The sequence below is a fragment of the Chiloscyllium punctatum genome, chromosome 28 (genome assembly GCF_047496795.1).
Source record: "Chiloscyllium punctatum isolate Juve2018m chromosome 28, sChiPun1.3, whole genome shotgun sequence".
NCBI lineage: Eukaryota > Metazoa > Chordata > Chondrichthyes > Orectolobiformes > Hemiscylliidae > Chiloscyllium > Chiloscyllium punctatum.
Window position 1 is genome coordinate 8,623,709 of NC_092766.1, and position 20,377 is coordinate 8,644,085.

At 62.5% G+C, this 20,377-nt stretch overlaps 1 protein-coding gene across 1 annotated transcript in view; it reads left to right on the forward strand.

Annotated features, from left to right (window-relative positions):
• The first annotated feature begins 1,127 nt into the window (after window positions 1-1,127).
• LOC140453969 (pleckstrin homology domain-containing family O member 1-like) overlaps window positions 1,128-20,377 on the forward strand; it is a 61,915-nt gene continuing 42,665 nt past the window's right edge. Inside the window, exon 1 of the mRNA XM_072548856.1 lies at window positions 1,128-1,578. Within this exon, the coding sequence (XP_072404957.1) occupies window positions 1,552-1,578 (27 nt within the window). The 5' untranslated portion in view covers window positions 1,128-1,551. The remainder of the gene's footprint in view (window positions 1,579-20,377) is intronic.

A 20,377-nucleotide genomic window follows, 5' to 3' on the forward strand; every position in this document is an offset into this window, starting at 1 on the left:
TTCCAAATAAACCTGTTGGTGTTGTGTGATGTTTAACTTTGAGGGAGATCAGTATTGGTCATACTGATTGGTGGGGTATGTATGAGGGGTATCTACTCCTTCTCCTACGTCTTATGTTCCCAGACCCTGACCCCTGACCCCGGACCCTAACCCCAGACCCAGACCCTGACTCCTGACCCCAGACCCTGACCCCAGACCCGAGCCCCAGACCCCAGACCCTAGCCCCAGATCCCAGACCCGAGCCCCAGACCCCAGACCCTAGCCCCAGATCCCAGACCCTGACCCCAGACCCAGACCCAGGCCCTAGCCCCAGACTCTAGCCCCAGGCCCTATCCCCAGACCCCAGACCCAGACCCTATCCCCAGACCCAGACCCCAGACCCAGACCCAGACCCTAGCCCCAGACCCAGACTCTAGCCCCAGACCCAGACCCAGACCCTAGCCCCAGACTCTAGCCCCAGGCCCTATCCCCAGACCCCAGCCCCAGGCCCTATCCCCAGACCCCAGACCCAGGCCCTATCCCCAGACCCCAGCCCCAGGCCCTATCCCCAGACCCCAGAACCACACATCCATGACTGTCTGCCTTAGAATCATGACCCCTGTGATTGAAGAACATTCCTCATCCCCAGCTTGAATTGACAGGCACCTTACTCAGAGACTGGGTCTCTGCGTTTGTCACATTGCTTGTCCAACATTGAAGACCAATGAGCTGAAATCTTATTCAGGAAGGTACTGGACGGAAGGACCCCTTATCTTTAGTCTCACAGCACATTCGGTTTCCCAACTACTGACACCAAACCTCTCCCTGGCCACTGTGAGCATCGAAGAGACTGTTCCAAATGATGATATCCTGTTTGACTCCCTGCTACGTTTTCAATCCTGTATCTGGATGGCCTTCTTACAGCTTCGTAACATTTCCCCTGCCTCAAACTAGCTGCTGCTGAAGCCTATAGCCTGTTATTCCCAGACCCCCTACCCCTTGCTCAGCTGGCCTCCATTCTCTATGTTTTGTTTAACATTGGTCATGCCATGGTCAACAGCCCAGAAAGAAGCTTCAGCCTGAGGCAGGCTCTGACTTCACAGCACTCAACGGGTTAACGTCAACTTCCTCTCAAAGCAACAAAACTCCACCCCCACACACTGGCTCGTACAGGGTGAGTTAGAGACAAGGAACACTGCCGCTCAGCCATTCAGACTGACACCGTGAATGGGACAAAACAAGAAATGTAATACATCGGGGTACGACCCACTCAGAGCGATAGAGACCTTCAGTGAGATACAGACGGAGACCATCAGTGAGATACAGACAGAATAAAGACAGGCAGAGATGGATCGAGAGAAATAAGATTGAGGAAAGGGACAGCGACTCGGGGGGAGAGAGAGAGAGAGAGAGATAAAGGAGTAAGATCAGTGGAACGCAGTGAGGTGGCTACAGACAGAGAAACACTGACAGACTGAGAAAGCAGCAGGAACACCCCCCCCCCCCCCCACCCCCCAGCCACCCCCAACCATCTGAGCCGGAGCAGGGAGCCAGCGCTGGGGCTGTTGGAGGATGAAGAAGACACTGCCGAATAAGAGGGTGAGTGGTGCTCAAGGGCCGGGGTCCCCCTCTCAGAGCTGGACTCAATCTGGCAGAGGGAGGGAAGTGGGGAGGGGGGGGGTGTGGAGGTTGCTGGCTCAGAGTCTGGGTCTGGGTCTGGGGGAGGAAGGGGGAAGATGTGGAGGAGATGCTTGGTTCTGAGAGCCTGGCTTTGGGGCTGGGGATAGGGCTGGGATATGGGGTCTGGGGTCTGGGGATAGGGCTGGGATATGGGTCTGGGATCTGGGGTCTGGGATCTGGGGATAGGGCTGGGATATGGGTCTGGGGCTGGGGATAGGGCTGGGATATGGGGTCTGGGGCTGGGGATAGGGCTGGGATATGGGGTCTGGGGCTGGGGATAGGGCTGGGATCTGGGATCTGGGTCTGGGGATAGGGCTGGGATCTGGGTCTGGGATCTGGGATCTGGGGTCTGGGGTCTGGGGATAGGGCTGGGATCTGGGTCTGGGATCTGGGATCTGGGGTCTGGGGTCTGGGGATAGGGCTGGGATATGGGTCTGGGATGAGAGTCCTGGCCTCGGGCTGGGCTCTGTGTCTGGAGTCTGGGATCTGGGACTGGTGTCTGGGATCCTGGACTTGGTCTGGGATCTGGGTCCTGGGATCTGGGTCTGGGGTCTGAGTCTGGGGACTGGGGTCTGGGAACTGGGTCTGGGGCTAGGGTATGGGGTCTGGGGTCTGGGGCTAGGGTCTGGGGCTGGGTCTAGGGTGGGGTCTGGGATCTGGGTCTGGGATCTGGGGTCTGTGTCTGGGATCTGGGGTCTGGGGTCTGGGTCTCAGGTCTGGGTCTGGGGGCTGGGTCTGGTTCTGGGGCTGGGGTCTGGGTCTGGGATCTAGGATCTAGGGTCTGGGATCTGGGGCGAGGGTCTGGGGTCTCGGGCTGGATCTGGGCCTGGGATCTGGGGTCTGGTTCTGGGGTCTGGGGTCTGGGATCTGGGGCTGGGGTCTGGGATCTGGGGCTGGGGTCTGGGATCTGGGGCTGAGTCTGGGTCTGGGGTCTGGGTCTGGGATCTGGGGCTGGGGTCTGGGATCTGGGACTGGGGTCTGGGGTCTGAGGTTTGGGGTCTGGGCCTGAGATCTGGGGTCTATGGTCTGGGATCTGGGATCTGGGATCTGGGTCTGTCTGTGTCTAGGGTCTGGGGCTAGGGTCTAGGATCTGGGGATAGGGCTGGGATATGGGTCTGGGATGAGGGTCTGGGATCTGGGGCTGGGGTCTGGGGTTTGGGGTCTGGGGTCTGGGGTCTGGGGATAGGGTCTGGAGCTGGGATCTGGTGCTAGGGTCTGGGGTCTGGGATCTGGGATCTGGGGCTGGGGTCTGGGATCTGGGGTTTGGGGTCTGGGATCTGGGATCTGGATCTGGGCTAGGGTGTGGGGCTGTGTCTGGGGTCTGGGATCTGGGTCTGTGGTCTGGGAGCTGGGTCTAGGGGTCTGAGATCTAGGATTTGGGGTCTGGGGTCTGGGGGTAGGGTCTGTGTCTGGGGTCTGAGATCTGGGGCTTGGTCTGGGGTCTGGGTCTGTGGTCTGGGGCTGGGATCTGGGTCTGGGATCTGGGTCTGGGGTCTGAGTCTGGGGTCTGGGATCTGGGTCTGGGGCTAGGGTCTGGGGCTGGGTCTGGGGTGGGGTCTGGGATCTGGGTCTGGTGCGAGGGTCTGGGGTCTCAGGCTGGATCTGGGCCTGGAATTTGGGGTCTGGGTCTGGGTCTGGGGTCTGGGATCTGGGATCTGGGGTCTGGGTCTGGGTTCTGGGATCTGGGTCTGAGGTCTGGGATATGGGGTATGGAGTCTGGAGTCTGGATCTGGGATCTAGGGTCTGGGATCTGGGGTCTGGGTCTGGGATCTGAGTCTGGGATCTGGGGTCTGGGTCTGGGATCAGGGATCTGGGTCTGGGATCAGGTTCTGAGGTCTGGGATCTAGGATTTGGGGTCTGGGATCTGGGGTCTGGGGATAGGGTCTGTGTCTGGGGTCTGAGATCTGGGGCTTGGTCTGGGGTCTGGGGCTGGGGTCTGGGATCTGGGATCTGGGTCTGGGATCTGGGTCTGGGGTCTGAGTCTGGGGTCTGGGATCTGGGATCTGGGTCTGTGGTCTGGGATCTGGGGTCTGGGTCTGGGATTTGGGGTCTGGGGTCTGATGTCTGGGGTCTGTGGTCTAGTTCTGGGGTCTGGATCTGGGTCTGGGATCTGGGGTCAGGGGTCTGGGATCTGGGTCTGGGATCTGGGATCTTGGATCTGGGGCTGGGGTCTGGGATCTGGGATCTGGGGTCTGGGATCTGGGGTCTGGAGTCTGGGATCTGGGGTCTGGGATCTGGGGTTTAGGATCTGGGGTCTGGGATCTGTGTCTGGGATCTGGGATCTGTCTCTTGGGTCTGGGGTCTGGGGTCTGAGATCTGGTGTCTGGCATCTGGGATCTGGGATCTGGGGCTGGGGTCTGGGAGCTGGGTCTGGGATCTGGGATCTGGGATCTGGGTCTGCGCCTGGCATCTGGGATCTGGGATCTGGGTCTGGGGTCTGGGATGTGGGGTCTGGGGTCTGGGGTCTGGGATCTGAGTCTGGGATCTGGGTCTGGGGTCTGGGATCTGGGTCTGGGATCTGGGTCTGGGGTGTGGGGCTGTGTCTGGGGTGGGGTCTGGGATCTGGGTCTGGGGTCTGGGATAAGGGGTCTGGGATCTGGGGTCTGGGATCTGGGTCTCAGGTCTGGGTCTGGGGGCTGGGGGTGGTTCTGGGGCTGGAGTCTGGGTCCGGGATCTGGGGTCTGGGGTCTGGGGCTGGGGTCTGGGGCCTGGGGCGAGGGTCTGGGGTCTGGGGCTGGATCTGGGTCTGGGCCTGGGATCTGGGGTCTGAATCTGGGGTCTGGGATCTGGGACTGGGGTCTGGGATCTGGATGCTGGGGTCTGGGATCTGGGGTCTGGGATCTGGGTCTGGGGTCTGGGTCTGAGAACTGGGATCTGGATCTGGGGTCTGGGATCTGCGGTCTGAAGCTAGGGTTAGGGGCTGGGGTCTGGGGTCTGGGTTCTGGGATCTGGGTCTGGGGTCTGGGTCTGAGAACTGGGATCTGGATCTGGGGTCTGGGTTCTGGGATCTGGGGCTGGGATCTGGGGTCTGGGTCTGGGACCTGGTATCTGCAGCCTGGGATCTGGGTCTGGGGTCTGGGAGCTGGGTCTGGGGTCTGGGGCTATGGTCTGGGATCTGGGTCTGCGCCTGGGATCTAGGGTCTGGGATCTGGGATCTGGCATCTGGGGTCGGGGATCTGGGATCTGGGATCTGGGATCTGGGATCTGGGGTCTAGGTCTGGGATCTGGGATCTGGGGTCTGTGTCTGGGATCTGGGTCTGGGGTCTGGGATATGGGGTATGGAGTCTGGATCTGGGATCTAGGATCTGGGGTCTGGGTCTGGGATCTGAGTCTGGGATCTGGGGTCTGGGATCTGGGTCTGGGATCAGGGATCTGGGTCTGGGATCAGGTTCTGAGGTCTGGGATCTAGGATTTGGGGTCTGGGATCTGGGGTCTGAGGATAGGGTCTGTGTCTGGGGTCTGAGATCTGGGGCTTGGTCTGGGGTCTGGGGCTGGGGTCTGGGATCTGGGATCTGGGATCTGGGGTCGGGGAGCTGGGGTCTGGGATCTGGGATCTGGGATCTGGGGTCTGGGATCTGGGATCTGGGGTCTAGGTCTGGGATCTGGGATCTGGGGTCTGTGTCTGGGATCTGGGGTCTGGGATCTGGGGTCTGGGATCTGGGAACTGGGGTCTGGGGCCTGGGATCTGGAGCCTGGGATCTTGGGTCTGGGGTCTGGGATGTGGGGTCTGGGATCTGGGTTGGGGTCTGGGATGTGGGGTCTGGGATGTGGGGTCTGGGATCTGGGGCCTGTGGTCTGGGATCTGGGGCCAAGGATCTGGGATCTGGGAGCTGGGTCTGGGGTCTGGGGCTGGGGTCTGGCATCTGTGGCTGGGATCTGGGGACTGAGATCTGGGGTCTGGGGTCTCGGATCTTGGGTCTGGGATCTGGAGTCTGGGATCTGGGGTCTGGGGTGTAGGGCAAGGGTCTGGGGTCTGGAGCTTGGGATCTGGGTCTGGGGTCTGGGGCTAGGGTCTGGCGTCTAGGTCTGGGATCTGGGATCTGGGTCTGGGGTCTGAAGCTAGGGTCAGGGGCTGGGGTCTAGGGTCTGGGTTCTGGGATCTGGGTCTGGGGTCTAGGTCTGAGGTCTGGGATCTGGGTCTGGGGTCTGGGTTCTGGGATCTGTGGCTGGGATCTGGGATCTGAGTCTGGGATCTGTCTCTTGGGTCTGGGCTCTGGGCTCTGGAATCTGGTGTCTGGGATCTGAGGCCTGGGATCTGGGGTCTGGGATCTGGGCTAGGATCTGGGGTCTGGGGCTAGGGTCTGGGAACTGGGTCTGGGGTCTGGAGCTTGGGATCTGGGTCTGGGGTCTGGGAGCTGGGTCTGGGGTCTGGGGCTATGGTCTGGGATCTGGGTCTGCGCCTGGGATCTGGGGTCTGGGGTCTGGGGCCTGGGATCTGGAATATGGGTCTGGGATCTGGGTTGGGGTCTGGGATCTTGGTCTGGGGTCTGGGATCTGGGTCTGGGATCTGGGATCTGGGGTCTGGGGTCTGGGGTCTCAGATCTGGGGGTCTCGGTCTGCGATCTGGGTTCTGGTGTTTGGGATCTGAGGTCAGGGGCTAGGGTCTGGGATCTGGGATCAAGATCTGGGGTCGGGGTAGGGGTCTGGGGTCTGGAGTCTAGGTCTGGGGTCTGGGGTCTGGGGCTGGGGTCTGGGATCTGGGGCTGGGGTCTGGGATCTGGGACTGGGGTCTAGGGCTAGGGTCTGGGAGCTGGGTCTGGGGTCTGGCATTTGGGTCTGGGATCTGGGATCTGGGTCTGCGCCTGGGATCTGGGGTCTGGGGTCTGGGATCTGGGGTCGGGCGTCTGGGGTCGGGGTCTGGGGTCTGTGGTTTAGTTCTGGGGTCTGGGATTTGGGGTCTGGGATCAAGGTCTGGGATCTGAGGTCAGGGGTCTGGGATCTGGCACTGGGGTCCGGGTCTGGGATCTGGGATCTGGGATCTGGGGCTGGGGTCTGGGGCAGGGTTCTGGGATCTGGGGTCTGGGATCTAGGGTCTGGGGTCTGGGTCTGGGTCTGGGGTCTGGGACCTGAACCTGGGATCTGGGCTAGGATCTGGGATCTGGGGCTGGGCTCTGGGATCTGGGGCTGGGGTCTAGGGCTAGGGTCTGGGGTCTGGGGTCTGGGGCCTGGGATCTGGATCTGGGGTCTGTGATCTGGGGCCTGTGATCTGGAGCCTGGAATCTGGGATCTGGAGCCTGGGATCTAGGATCAGGGATCTGGGTCTGGGGTCTGGGATCTGGGTCTGGGGTCTGGGGTTTGGGGTCTGGGGATAGAGTCTGGGTCTGTGGTCTGGGATCTGGGGCTTGGTCTGGGATCTGGGGTCTGGGGTCTGTTTCTGGGAACTGGGGTCTGGGGCTGGGTCTGGGTCTGGGATCTGGGGCTAGGGTCTGGAATTTGGGGTCTGGGGTCTGTGTCTGGGGTCTGGGATCTGGGGTCTCGGACTGCGATTTGGGGTCTGGTGTTTGGGATCTGGGATCTGGGATCTGGGGTCTAGGGCTAGGGTCTGGGAGCTGGGTCTGGGGTCTGGCATTTGGGTCTGGGATCTGGGATCTGGGTCTGCGCCTGGGATCTGGGGTCTGGGGTCTGGGATCTGGGGTCGGGCGTCTGGGGTCGGGGTCTGGGGTCTGTGGTTTAGTTCTGGGGTCTGGGATTTGGGGTCTGGGATCAAGGTCTGGGATCTGAGGTCAGGGGTCTGGGATCTGGCACTGGGGTCCGGGTCTGGGATCTGGGATCTGGGATCTGGGGCTGGGGTCTGGGGCAGGGTTCTGGGATCTGGGGTCTGGGATCTAGGGTCTGGGGTCTGGGTCTGGGTCTGGGGTCTGGGACCTGAACCTGGGATCTGGGCTAGGATCTGGGATCTGGGGCTGGGCTCTGGGATCTGGGGCTGGGGTCTAGGGCTAGGGTCTGGGGTCTGGGGTCTGGGGCCTGGGATCTGGATCTGGGGTCTGTGATCTGGGGCCTGTGATCTGGAGCCTGGAATCTGGGATCTGGAGCCTGGGATCTAGGATCAGGGATCTGGGTCTGGGGTCTGGGATCTGGGTCTGGGGTCTGGGGTTTGGGGTCTGGGGATAGAGTCTGGGTCTGTGGTCTGGGATCTGGGGCTTGGTCTGGGATCTGGGGTCTGGGGTCTGTTTCTGGGAACTGGGGTCTGGGGCTGGGTCTGGGTCTGGGATCTGGGGCTAGGGTCTGGAATTTGGGGTCTGGGGTCTGTGTCTGGGGTCTGGGATCTGGGGTCTCGGACTGCGATTTGGGGTCTGGTGTTTGGGATCTGGGATCTGGGATCTGGGGTCTGGGATCTGGGGTTGGGGTCTGGGGTCGGGGTCTGGGGTCTGGAGTCTAGGTCTGGGGTCTGGGATCTGGGGTCTGGGATCAAGGCTGGGGTCTGGGGTCTGGGGTCTGGGATCTGGGGTTTGGGGTCTGGGATCTGGGGCTTGGTCTGGGGTCTGGTGTCTGGGTCTGTGTCTGGGAACTGGGGTCTGGGTCTGGGATCTGGGATCTGGGGTCTGGGTCTGGGTCTGGGATCTGGGGTCTGGGGTCTGGGGCTAGGGTCTGGGGTCTGTGTCTGGGATCTGGGGTCTGGAATCTGGGGTCTGCGATCTGGGGTCTGGGATCTGGGGTCGGGCGTCTGGGGTCGGGGGTCTGGTGTTTGGGATCTGGGGTCTGGGGCTAGGGTCTGGAATCTTGGGTCTGGGCTCTGAGGTTGGGGTTTGGGATCGGGGTCTGGGGTCTGGTGTCTAGGTCTGGGGTCTGGGATCTGTAGTCTGGGATCAAGGTCTGGGGTCTGGATCTGGGTCTGGGATCTGGGGTCAGGGGTCTAGGATCTGGGTCTGGGGTCTGGGTCTCGGATCTGTGTCGAGGATCTGGGATCTGGGATCTGGGGTCTGCGATCTGGGATCTGGGTCTGGGGTCTGGGGCTGGGGTCTGCGATCTGGGATCTGGGTCTGGGGTCTGGGGCTGGGGTATGGGTCTGGGGTCTGGGGCTAGGGTCTTGGATGTGGTGTCTGGGATCTGGAGTCTGGGATCTGGCGTCTGGGGTTTGGGATCTGGGGTCTGGGGCCTGGTGTCTGGGGCCTGGGATCTGGGATCTGGGATCTGTGATCTGGGATCTGGGGTCAGGGGCTAGGCTCTGGAATCTGGGTCTGCGTTCTGGGGTCTGGGATCTGGGGTATGGGGTCTGGGTCTGGGGTCTGGGGCTAAGGTCTGGGATTTGGGGTCTGGTGTTTGGGATCTGGGATCTGGGATCTGGGGTCTGGGATCTGGGGTTGGGGTCTGGGGTCAGGGTCTGGGGTCTGGAGTCTAGGTCTGGGGTCTGGGATCTGGGGTCTGGGATCAAGGTCTGGGGTCTGGATCTGGGTCTGAGATCTGGGGTCAGGGGTCTGGGATCTGGGTCTGGGGTCTGGGTCTGGGATCTGGGTGTGGGGTCTGGGGTCTGGGGTCTGGGATCTGGGGTTTGGGATCTGGGGTCTGGGGTCTGGGTCTGGGTTCTGGGGCTGGGACTGGGATCTGGTGTTTAGGGTCTGGGATTTGGGGTCTGGGGATAGGGTCTGGGTCAGGGGTCTGGGATCTGGGGCTTGGTCTGGGGTCTGGGTCTGTGGTCTGGGATCTGGGGTCTGGGATCTGGGATCTGGGGTCTGTGTCTGGGAACTGGGGTCTGGGTCTGGGATCTGGGGTCTGGGGCTAGGGTCTGGGATCTGGGATCTGGGGTCTGGGGTCTGGGGTCTGGGATCTGGGGTCTGCAATCTGGGGTCTGCGATCTGTGATCCGGGATCGGGGTCTGGGGTCTGGAGTCTGGGATCAAGATCTGGGGTCTGGGGTCTGGGATCTGGGATTTGGGATCTGGGGTCTGGGGTCTGGTTCTGCGATCTGGGGCTGGGGTCTGGGATCTGGGGATGGGGTCTGGGATCTGGGGCTTGGTCTGGGTTCTGGGTCTGTGGTCTGGGATCTGGGGTCTGGGATCTGGGACCTGAACCTGGGATCTGGGCTAGGATCTGGGATCTGGGGCTGGGGTCTGGGATCTGGGGTTTAGGGTCTGGGATTTGGGGTCTGGGGATAGGGTCTGGGTCAGGGATCTGGGATCTGGGGCTTGGTCTGGGGTCTGGGTCTGTGGTCTGGGATCTGGGGTCTGGGATCTGGGATCTGGGGTCTGTGTCTGGGAAAAGGTGTCTGGGTCTGGGATCTGGGGTCTGGGGCTAGGGTCTGGGATCTGGGGTCTGGGATCTGGGGTCTGGGATCTGGGGTCTGCGATCTGGGATCCTGGATCGGGGTCTGGGGTCTGGAGTCTAGGTCTGGTGTCTGGGATCTGGGGTCTGGGATCAAGATCTGGGGTCTGGGGTCTGGGATCTGGGATTTGGGATCTGGGGTCTGGGGTCTGGTTCTGCGATCTGGGGCTGGGGTCTGGGATCTGGGATCTGGGGCTTGGTCTGGGGTCTGGGTCTGTGGTCTGGGATCTGGGGTCTGGGATCTGGGACCTGAACCTGGGGTCTGGGCTAGGATCTGGGATCTGGGGCTGGGGTCTGGGATCTGGGGTCTGTGTCTGGGATCTGGGGTCTGGAATCTGGGGTCTGCGATCTGGGGTCGGGGTCTGGGGTCGAGGTCTGGGGTCTGGAGTCTAGGTCTGGGGTCTGGGATCTGGGGTCTGGGGTCTGGGGTCTGGGATCTGGGGTTTGGGAACTGGGGTCTGGGTCTGTGGTCTGGGTCTGGGGCTAGGGTCTGGGATCGGGGGTCTGGGATCTGGGGTCTGGGGTTGGGGTCTGGGGTCGGGGTCTGGGGTCTGGAGTCTAGGTCTGGGATCTGGGATGTGGGGTCTGTGTCTGGGAACTGGGGTCTGGGTCTGGGATCTGGGATCTGGGGTCTGGGATCTGGGGTCTGGGATCTGGGGTCTGGGGTCTGGGGCTAGGGTCTGGGGTCTGTGTCTGGGATCTGGGGTCTGGAATCTGGGGTCTGCGATCTGGGATCGGGGTCTGGGGTCTGGAGTCTAGGTCTGGGGTCTGGGATCTGGGGTCTGGGATCAAGATCTGGGGTCTGGGGTCTGGTGTTTGGGATTTGGGGTCTGGGGCTAGGGTCTGGGATCTTGGGTCTGGGCTCTGAGGTTGGGGTTTGGGATCGGGGTCTGGGGTCTGGAGTCTAGGTCTGGGGTCTGGGATCTGTGGTCTGGGATCAAGGTCTGGGGTCTGGGGTCTGGATCTGGGTCTGGGATCTGGGGTCAGGGGTCTGGGATCTGGGTCTGGGGTCTGGGTCTCGGATCTGTGTCTGGGATCAGGGATCTGGGTCTGGGGTCTGGGGCTGGGGTCTGCGATCTGGGATCTGGGTCTGGGGTCTGGGTCTCGGATCTGTGTCTGGGGTCTGGGATCTGGGGTCGGCGATCTGGGATCTGGGTCTGGGGTCTGGGGCTGGGGTATGGGTCTGGGGTCTGGGGCTAGGGTCTTGGATGTGGGGTCTGGGATCTGGAGTCTGGGATCTGGCGTCTGGGGTCTGGTTCTGGGGTCTGGTTCTGGTGTCTGGGGCCTGGTGTCTGGGGCCTGGGATCTGGGATCTGGGGTCTGGGATCTGGGGTCTGGGATCTGGGCCTGGGGTCTGGGATCTGGAAGCTGGGGTATGGGATCTGGTGTCTGGGACTGGAGTCTGGGGTCTGGGGCTAGGGTCTGGGATCTGGGTCTGGGTTCTGGGTTCTGGGGTCTGGGTTCTGGGACTGGGGTCTGGGATCTGGATTCTGGGGTCTGGGATCTGGGGTCTGGGTCTGGGATCTGGGATCTGGGGTCAGGGGCTAGGGTCTGGGATCTGGGTCTGGGATCTGGGGTCTGGGATCTAGGGTCTGGGATCTGAGGCCTGGGATCTGGGGTCTGGGATCTGGGCTAGGATCTGGGGTCTGGGGCTAGGGTCTGGGATCTGGGGCTGGGGTCTGGGATCTGGGGCTGGGGTCTAGGGCTAGGGTCTGGGGTCTGGGGTCTGGGGCCTGGATCTGGAGCCTGGAATCTGGGATCTGGAGCCTGGGATCTAGGATCAGGGATCTGGGTCTGGGGTCTGGGATCTGGGTCTGGGGTCTGGGGTTTGGGGTCTGGGGATAGAGTCTGGGTCTGTGGTCTGGGATCTGGGGATTGGTCTGGGATCTGGGGTCTGGGGTCTGTGTCTGGGAACTGGGGTCTGGGGCTGGGTCTGGGTCTGGGATCTGGGGCTAGGGTCTGGGATTTGGGGTTTGGTGTTTGGGATCTGGGGTTGGGGTCTGGGGTCGGGGTCTGGGGTCTGGAATCTAGGTCTGGGGTCTGGGATCTGGGGTCTGGGATCAAGGTCTGGGGTCTGGATCTGGGTCTGAGGTCTGAGATCTGGGTCTGGGGTCTGGGTCTGGGATCTGGGTCTGGGGTCTGGGGTCTGGGATCTGGTGTTTGGGATCTGGGGTCTGGGGTCTGGGATCTGGGGTCTGGGATCAAGATCTGGGGTCTGGGGTCTGGTGTTTGGGATCTGGGGTCTGGGATCAAGGTCTGGGGTCTGGGGTCTGGTGTTTGGGATCTGGGGTCTGGGGCTAGGGTCTGGGATCTTGGGTCTGGGCTCTGAGGTTAGGGTTTGGGATCAGGGTCTGGGGTCTGGAGTCTAGGTCTGGGGTCTGGGATCTGTAGTCTGGGATCAAGGTCTGGGGTCTGGGGTCTGGATCTGGGTCTGGGATCTGGGGTCAGGGGTCTGGGATCTGGGTCTGGGGTCTGGGTCTCGGATCTGTGTCTGGGATCTGGGATCTGGGGTCTGCGATCTGGGATCTGGGTGTGGGGTATGGGTCTGGGGTCTGGGGCTGGGGTCATGGATGTGGGGTCTGGGATCTGGAGTCTGGGATCTGGCGTCTGGGGTCTGGTTCTGGGGTCTGGAGCCTGGTTTCTGGGGCCTGGGATCTGGGATCTGGGGTCTGTGATCTGGGTCTGGGGTCTGGGACTGGAGTCTGGGATCTGGGGTCTGTGATCTGGGCCTGGGGTCTGGGATCTGGATGCTGGGGTATGGGATCTGGGGTCTGGGATCTGGCGTCTGGGGTCTGGGGCTAGGGTCTGGGATCTGGGTCTGGGTTCTGGGTTCTGGGGTCTGGGTTCTGGGCTCTGGGATCTGGGATCTGGATGCTGGGGTCTGGGATCTGGGGTCTGGGATCTGGGGTCTGGGTCTGGGATCTGGGATCTGGGATCTGGGGTCAGGGGCTAGGGTCTGGGATCTGGGTCTGGGTTCTGGGGTCTGGGGTCTGGGATCTGGCGTATGGGGTCTGGGTCTGGGGTCTGGGGCTAGGGTCTGGGATTTGGGGTCTGGTGTTTGGGATCTGGGATCTGGGGTTGGGGTCTGGGGTCAGGGTCTGGGTCTGGAGTCTAGGTCTGGGATCTGGGTCTGGGGTCTGGGTCTGGGATCTGGGTGTGGGGTCTGGGGTCTGGGGTCTGGGTCTGGGATCTGGGGCTGGGGTCTGGGATCTGGGGTCTGGGGATAGGGTCTGGATCAGGGGTCTGGGATCTGGGGCTTGGTCTGGGGTCTGGGTCTGTGGTCTGGGATCTGGGGTCTGGGATCTGGGTCTGGGGTCTGGGGTTTGTGGTCTGGGGATAGAGTCTGGGTCTGTGGTCTGGGATCTGGGGATTGGTCTGGGATCTGGGGTCTGGGGTCTGTGTCTGGGAACTGGGGTCTGGGGCTGGGTCTGGGTCTGGGATCTGGGGCTAGGGTCTGGGATTTGGGGTTTGGTGTTTGGGATCTGGGATCTGGGGTCTGGGATCTGGGGTTGGGGTCTGGGGTCGGGGTCTGGGGTCTGGAGTCTAGGTCTGGTGTCTGGGATCTGGGGTCTGGGATCAAGGTCTGGGGTCTGGATCTGGGTCTGAGGTCTGAGATCTGGGTCTGGGGTCTGGGTCTGGGATCTGGGTCTGGGGTCTGGGGTCTGGGATCTGGTGTTTGGGATCTGGGGTCTGGGGTCTGGGATCTGGGATTTAGGGTCTGGGATTTGGGGTCTGGGGAAAGGGTCTGGGTTAGGGGTCTGGGATCTGGGGTCTGGGATCTGGGACCTGAACCTGGGATCTGGGCTAGGATCTGGGATCTGGGGCTGGGGTCTGGGATCTGGGGCTGGGGTCTGGGGCTAGGGTCTGGCGCCTGGATTCTGTGATCTGGGGCCTGGGATCTGGAGCCTGGGATCTTGGATCTGGAGGCTGGGATCTGGGTCTGGGGTCTGGGATCTGGGGCTTGGTCTGGGGTCTGGGATCTGGGGTCTGGGATCTGGGATCTGGGGTCTGGGGTCTGTGTCTGGGAACTGGGGTCTGGGGCTGGGTCTGGGCCTGAGGTCTGGGGCTAGGGTCTGGGGTCTGTGGTCTGGGGTCTGGGGTCTGGGTCTGGGATCTGGGATCTGGGGTTTGGGATCTGGGGTCTGGGTCTGTGGTCTGGGATCTGGGAACTGGGGTCTGGTGCTGGGTCTGGGGTCTGGGGTCTGGGGTCTGGGGCTAGGGTCTGGGGTCTGTGTCTGGGATCTGGGGTCTGGGATCTGGGGTCGGGGTCTGGGGTCGGGGACTGGGGTCTGGAGTCTAGGTCTGGGGTCTGGGATCTAGGGTCTGGGATCAAGGTCTGGGGTGTGGGGTGTGGGGTCTGGGGTCTGGGGTCTGGGATCTGGGGTTTGGGGTCTGGGATCTGGGGTTTAGGGTCTGGGATTTGGGGTCTGGGGATAGGGTCTGGGTTTGTGGTCTGGGATCTGGGGTCTGGGATCTGGGATCTAGGTCTGTGTCTGGGATCTGGGGTCTGGGGTCTGTGTCTGGGAACTGGGGTCGGGGTCTCGGGTCGGGGTCTGGGATCGGGGTCTGGGGTCTGGAGTCTAGGTCTGGGGTCTGGGATCTGGGGTCTGGGATCAAGATCTGGGGTCTGGGGTCTGGTGTTTGGGATCTGGGGTCTGGGATCAAGGTCTGGGGTCTGGGGTCTGGTGTTTGGGATCTGGGGTCTGGGGCTAGGGTCTGGGATCTTGGGTCTGGGCTCTGAGGTTGGGGTTTGGGATCAGGGTCTGGGGTCTGGAGTCTAGGTCTGGGGTCTGGGATCTGTAGTCTGGGATCAAGGTCTGGGGTCTGGGGTCTGGATCTGGGTCTGGGATCTGGGGTCAGGGGTCTGGGATCTGGGTCTGGGGTCTGGGTCTCGGATCTGTGTCTGGGATCTGGGATCTGGGGCTTGGTCTGGGGTCTGGGATCTGGGGTCTGGGATCTGGGATCTGGGGTCTGGGGTCTGTGTCTGGGAACTGGGGTCTGGGGCTGGGTCTGGGCCTGAGGTCTGGGGCTAGGGTCTGGGGTCTGTGGTCTGGGGTCTGGGGTCTTGGTCTGGGATCTGGGATCTGGGATTTGGGATCTGGGGTCTGGGTCTGTGGTCTGGGATCTGTGGTCTGGGATCTGGGAACTGGGGTCTGGTGCTGGGTCTGGGGTCTGGGGTCTGGGGTCTGGGGCTAGGGTCTGGGGTCTGTGTCTGGGATCTGGGGTCTGGGATCTGGGGTCGGGGTCTGGGGTCGGGGACTGGGGTCTGGAGTCTAGGTCTGGGGTCTGGGATCTAGGGTCTGGGATCAAGGTCTGGGGTGTGGGGTGTGGGGTCTGGGGTCTGGGGTCTGGGATCTGGGGTTTGGGGTCTGGGATCTGGGGTTTAGGGTCTGGGATTTGGGGTCTGGGGATAGGGTCTGGGTTTGTGGTCTGGGATCTGGGGTCTGGGATCTGGGATCTAGGTCTGTGTCTGGGATCTGGGGTCTGGGGTCTGTGTCTGGGAACTGGGGTCGGGGTCTCGGGTCGGGGTCTGGGATCGGGGTCTGGGGTCTGGAGTCTAGGTCTGGGGTCTGGGATCTGGGGTCTGGGATCAAGATCTGGGGTCTGGGGTCTGGTGTTTGGGATCTGGGGTCTGGGATCAAGGTCTGGGGTCTGGGGTCTGGTGTTTGGGATCTGGGGTCTGGGGCTAGGGTCTGGGATCTTGGGTCTGGGCTCTGAGGTTGGGGTTTGGGATCAGGGTCTGGGGTCTGGAGTCTAGGTCTGGGGTCTGGGATCTGTAGTCTGGGATCAAGGTCTGGGGTCTGGGGTCTGGATCTGGGTCTGGGATCTGGGGTCAGGGGTCTGGGATCTGGGTCTGGGGTCTGGGTCTCGGATCTGTGTCTGGGATCTGGGATCTGGGGTCTGCGATCTGGGATCTGGGTGTGGGGTATGGGTCTGGGGTCTGGGGCTGGGGTCATGGATGTGGGGTCTGGGATCTGGAGTCTGGGATCTGGCGTCTGGGGTCTGGTTCTGGGGTCTGGAGCCTGGTTTCTGGGGCCTGGGATCTGGGATCTGGGGTCTGTGATCTGGGTCTGGGGTCTGGGACTGGAGTCTGGGATCTGGGGTCTGTGATCTGGGCCTGGGGTCTGGGATCTGGGGTCTGGGATCTGGCGTCTGGGGTCTGGGGCTAGGGTCTGGGATCTGGGTCTGGGTTCTGGGTTCTGGGGTCTGGGTTCTGGGCTCTGGGTCTGGGGTCTGGGTCTCGGATCTGTGTCTGGGATCTGGGATCTGGGGTCTGCGATCTGGGATCTGGGTGTGGGGTATGGGTCTGGGGTCTGGGGCTGGGGTCATGGATGTGGGGTCTGGGATCTGGAGTCTGGGATCTGGCGTCTGGGGTCTGGTTCTGGGGTCTGGAGCCTGGTTTCTGGGGCCTGGGATCTGGGATCTGGGGTCTGTGATCTGGGTCTGGGGTCTGGGACTGGAGTCTGGGATCTGGGGTCTGTGATCTGGGCCTGGGGTCTGGGATCTGGATGCTGGGGTATGGGATCTGGGGTCTGGGATCTGGCGTCTGGGGTCTGGGGCTAGGGTCTGGGATCTGGGTCTGGGTTCTGGGTTCTGGGGTCTGGGTTCTGGGCTCTGGGATCTGGGGTCTGGGATCTGGGACTGGGGTCTGGGATCTGGATGCTGAGGTCTGGGATCTGGGGTCTGGGATCTGGGGTCTGGGTCTGGGATCTGGGATCTGGGATCTGGGGTCAGGGGCTAGGGTCTGGGATCTGGGTCTGGGTTCTGGGGTCTGGGGTCTGGGATCTGGCGTATGGGGTCTGGGTCTGGGGTCTGGGGCTAGGGTCTGGGATTTGGGGTCTGGTGTTTGGGATCTGGGATCTGGGGTTGGGGTCTGGGGTCAGGGTCTGGGTCTGGAGTCTAGGTCTGGGATCTGGGTCTGGGGTCTGGGTCTGGGATCTGGGTGTGGGGTCTGGGGTCTGGGGTCTGGGTCTGGGATCTGGGGCTGGGGTCTGGGATCTGGGGTCTGGGGATAGGGTCTGGATCAGGGGTCTGGGATCTGGGGCTTGGTCTGGGGTCTGGGTCTGTGGTCTGGGATCTGGGGTCTGGGATCTGGGGTCTGTGTCTGGGAACTGGGGTCTGGGATCTGGGATCTGGGGTCTGGGGCTAGGGTCTGGGATCTGGGATCTGGGGTCTGGGATCAAGATCTGGGGTCTGGGGTCTGGGATCTGGGATTTGGGATCTGGGGTCTGGGGTCTGGTTCTGCGATCTGGGGCTGGGGTCTGGGATTTGGGGATGGGGTCTGGGTCAGGGGTCTGGGATCTGGGGCTTGGTCTGGGAACTGGGGTCTGGGATCTGGGACCTGAACCTAGGATCTGGGCTAGGATCTGGGATCTGGGGCTGAGGTCTGGGATCTGGGGCTGGGGTCTAGAGCTAGGGTCTGGGATCTGCGGTCTGGGATCTGGGACCTGAACCTGGGATCTGGGCTAGGATCTGGGATCTGGGGCTGGGGTCTGGGATCTGGGGCTGGGGTCTGGGGCTAGGGTCTGGCGTCTGGATTCTGTGATCTGGGGCCTGGGATCTGGAGCCTGGGATCTTGGATCTGGAGGCTGGGATCTGGGTCTGGGGTCTGGGATCTGGGGCTTGGTCTCGGGTCTGGGATCTGGGGTCTGGGATCTGGGATCTGGGGTCTGGGGTCTGTGTCTGGGAACTGGGGTCTGGGGCTGGGTCTGGGCCTGAGGTCTGGGGCTAGGGTCTGGGGTCTGTGGTCTGGGGTCTGGGGTCTGGGTCTGGGATCTGGGATCTGGGGTTTGGGATCTGGGGTCTGGGTCTGTGGTCTGGGATCTGTGGTCTGGGATCTGGGAACTGGGGTCTGGTGCTGGGTCTGGGGTCTGGGGCTAGGGTCTGGGGTCTGTGTCTGGGATCTGGGGTCTGGGATCTGGGGTCGGGGTCTGGGGTCGGGGACTGGGGTCTGGAGTCTAGGTCTGGGGTCTGGGATCTAGGGTCTGGGATCAAGGTCTGGGGTGTGGGGTCTGGGGTCTGGGGTCTGGGGTCTGGGATCTGGGGTTTGGGGTCTGGGATCTGGGGTTTAGGGTCTGGGATTTGGGGTCTGGGGATAGGGTCTGGGTTTGTGGTCTGGGATCTGGGGTCTGGGATCTGGGATCTAGGTCTGTGTCTGGGATCTGGGGTCTGGGGTCTGTGTCTGGGAACTGGGGTCGGGGTCTCGGGTCGGGGTCTGGGATCGGGGTCTGGGGTCTGGAGTCTAGGTCTGGGGTCTGGGATCTGGGGTCTGGGATCAAGATCTGGGGTCTGGGGTCTGGTGTTTGGGATCTGGGGTCTGGGATCAAGGTCTGGGGTCTGGGGTCTGGTGTTTGGGATCTGGGGTCTGGGGCTAGGGTCTGGGATCTTGGGTCTGGGCTCTGAGGTTGGGGTTTGGGATCAGGGTCTGGGGTCTGGAGTCTAGGTCTGGGGTCTGGGATCTGTAGTCTGGGATCAAGGTCTGGGGTCTGGGGTCTGGATCTGGGTCTGGGATCTGGGGTCAGGGGTCTGGGATCTGGGTCTGGGGTCTGGGTCTCGGATCTGTGTCTGGGATCTGGGATCTGGGGTCTGCGATCTGGGATCTGGGTGTGGGGTATGGGTCTGGGGTCTGGGGCTGGGGTCATGGATGTGGGGTCTGGGATCTGGAGTCTGGGATCTGGCGTCTGGGGTCTGGTTCTGGGGTCTGGAGCCTGGTTTCTGGGGCCTGGGATCTGGGATCTGGGGTCTGTGATCTGGGTCTGGGGTCTGGGACTGGAGTCTGGGATCTGGGGTCTGTGATCTGGGCCTGGGGTCTGGGATCTGGGGTCTGGGATCTGGCGTCTGGGGTCTGGGGCTAGGGTCTGGGATCTGGGTCTGGGTTCTGGGTTCTGGGGTCTGGGTTCTGGGCTCTGGGTCTGGGGTCTGGGTCTCGGATCTGTGTCTGGGATCTGGGATCTGGGGTCTGCGATCTGGGATCTGGGTGTGGGGTATGGGTCTGGGGTCTGGGGCTGGGGTCATGGATGTGGGGTCTGGGATCTGGAGTCTGGGATCTGGCGTCTGGGGTCTGGTTCTGGGGTCTGGAGCCTGGTTTCTGGGGCCTGGGATCTGGGATCTGGGGTCTGTGATCTGGGTCTGGGGTCTGGGACTGGAGTCTGGGATCTGGGGTCTGTGATCTGGGCCTGGGGTCTGGGATCTGGATGCTGGGGTATGGGATCTGGGGTCTGGGATCTGGCGTCTGGGGTCTGGGGCTAGGGTCTGGGATCTGGGTCTGGGTTCTGGGTTCTGGGGTCTGGGTTCTGGGCTCTGGGATCTGGGGTCTGGGATCTGGGACTGGGGTCTGGGATCTGGATGCTGGGGTCTGGGATCTGGGGTCTGGGATCTGGGGTCTGGGTCTGGGATCTGGGGTCAGGGGCTAGGGTCTGGGATCTGGGTCTGGGGTCTGGGGTCTGGGATCTGGCGTATGGGGTCTGGGTCTGGGGTCTGGGGCTAGGGTCTGGGATTTGGGGTCTGGTGTTTGGGATCTGGGATCTGGGGTTGGGGTCTGGGGTCAGGGTCTGGGTCTGGAGTCTAGGTCTGGGATCTGGGTCTGGGGTCTGGGTCTGGGATCTGGGTGTGGGGTCTGGGGTCTGGGGTCTGGGTCTGGGATCTGGGGCTGGGGTCTGGGATCTGGGGTCTGGGGATAGGGTCTGGATCAGGGGTCTGGGATCTGGGGCTTGGTCTGGGGTCTGGGTCTGTGGTCTGGGATCTGGGGTCTGGGATCTGGGGTCTGTGTCTGGGAACTGGGGTCTGGGATCTGGGATCTGGGGTCTGGGGCTAGGGTCTGGGATCTGGGATCTGGGGTCTGGGATCAAGATCTGGGGTCTGGGGTCTGGGATCTGGGATTTGGGATCTGGGGTCTGGGGTCTGGTTCTGCGATCTGGGGCTGGGGTCTGGGATTTGGGGATGGGGTCTGGGTCAGGGGTCTGGGATCTGGGGCTTGGTCTGGGATCTGGGGTCTGGGATCTGGGACCTGAACCTGGGATCTGGGCTAGGATCTGGGATCTGGGGCTGGGGTCTGGGATCTGGGGCTTGGTCTGGGATCTGGGGCTGAGGTCTGGGATCTGGGGCTGGGGTCTAGAGCTAGGGTCTGGGGTCTGGGGCCTGGGATCTGGATCTGGAGCCTGGGGCTAGGGTCTGGCGTCTGGATTCTGTGATCTGTGGCCTGGGATCTGGAGCCTGGGATCTGGGTCTGGGGTCTGGGATCTGGGATTTGGGGTCTGGGGATAGGGTCTGGGTCTGTGGTCTGGGATCTGGGGCTTTGACTGGGGTCTGGGATCTGGGGTCTGGGATCTGGGGTCTGGGTCTGGGATCTGGGATCTGGGATCTGGGGTCAGGGGCTAGGGTCTGGGATCTGGGTCTGGGTTCTGGGGTCTGGGGTCTGGGGTCTGGGGCTAGGGTCTGGGATTTGGGGTCTGGTGTTTGGG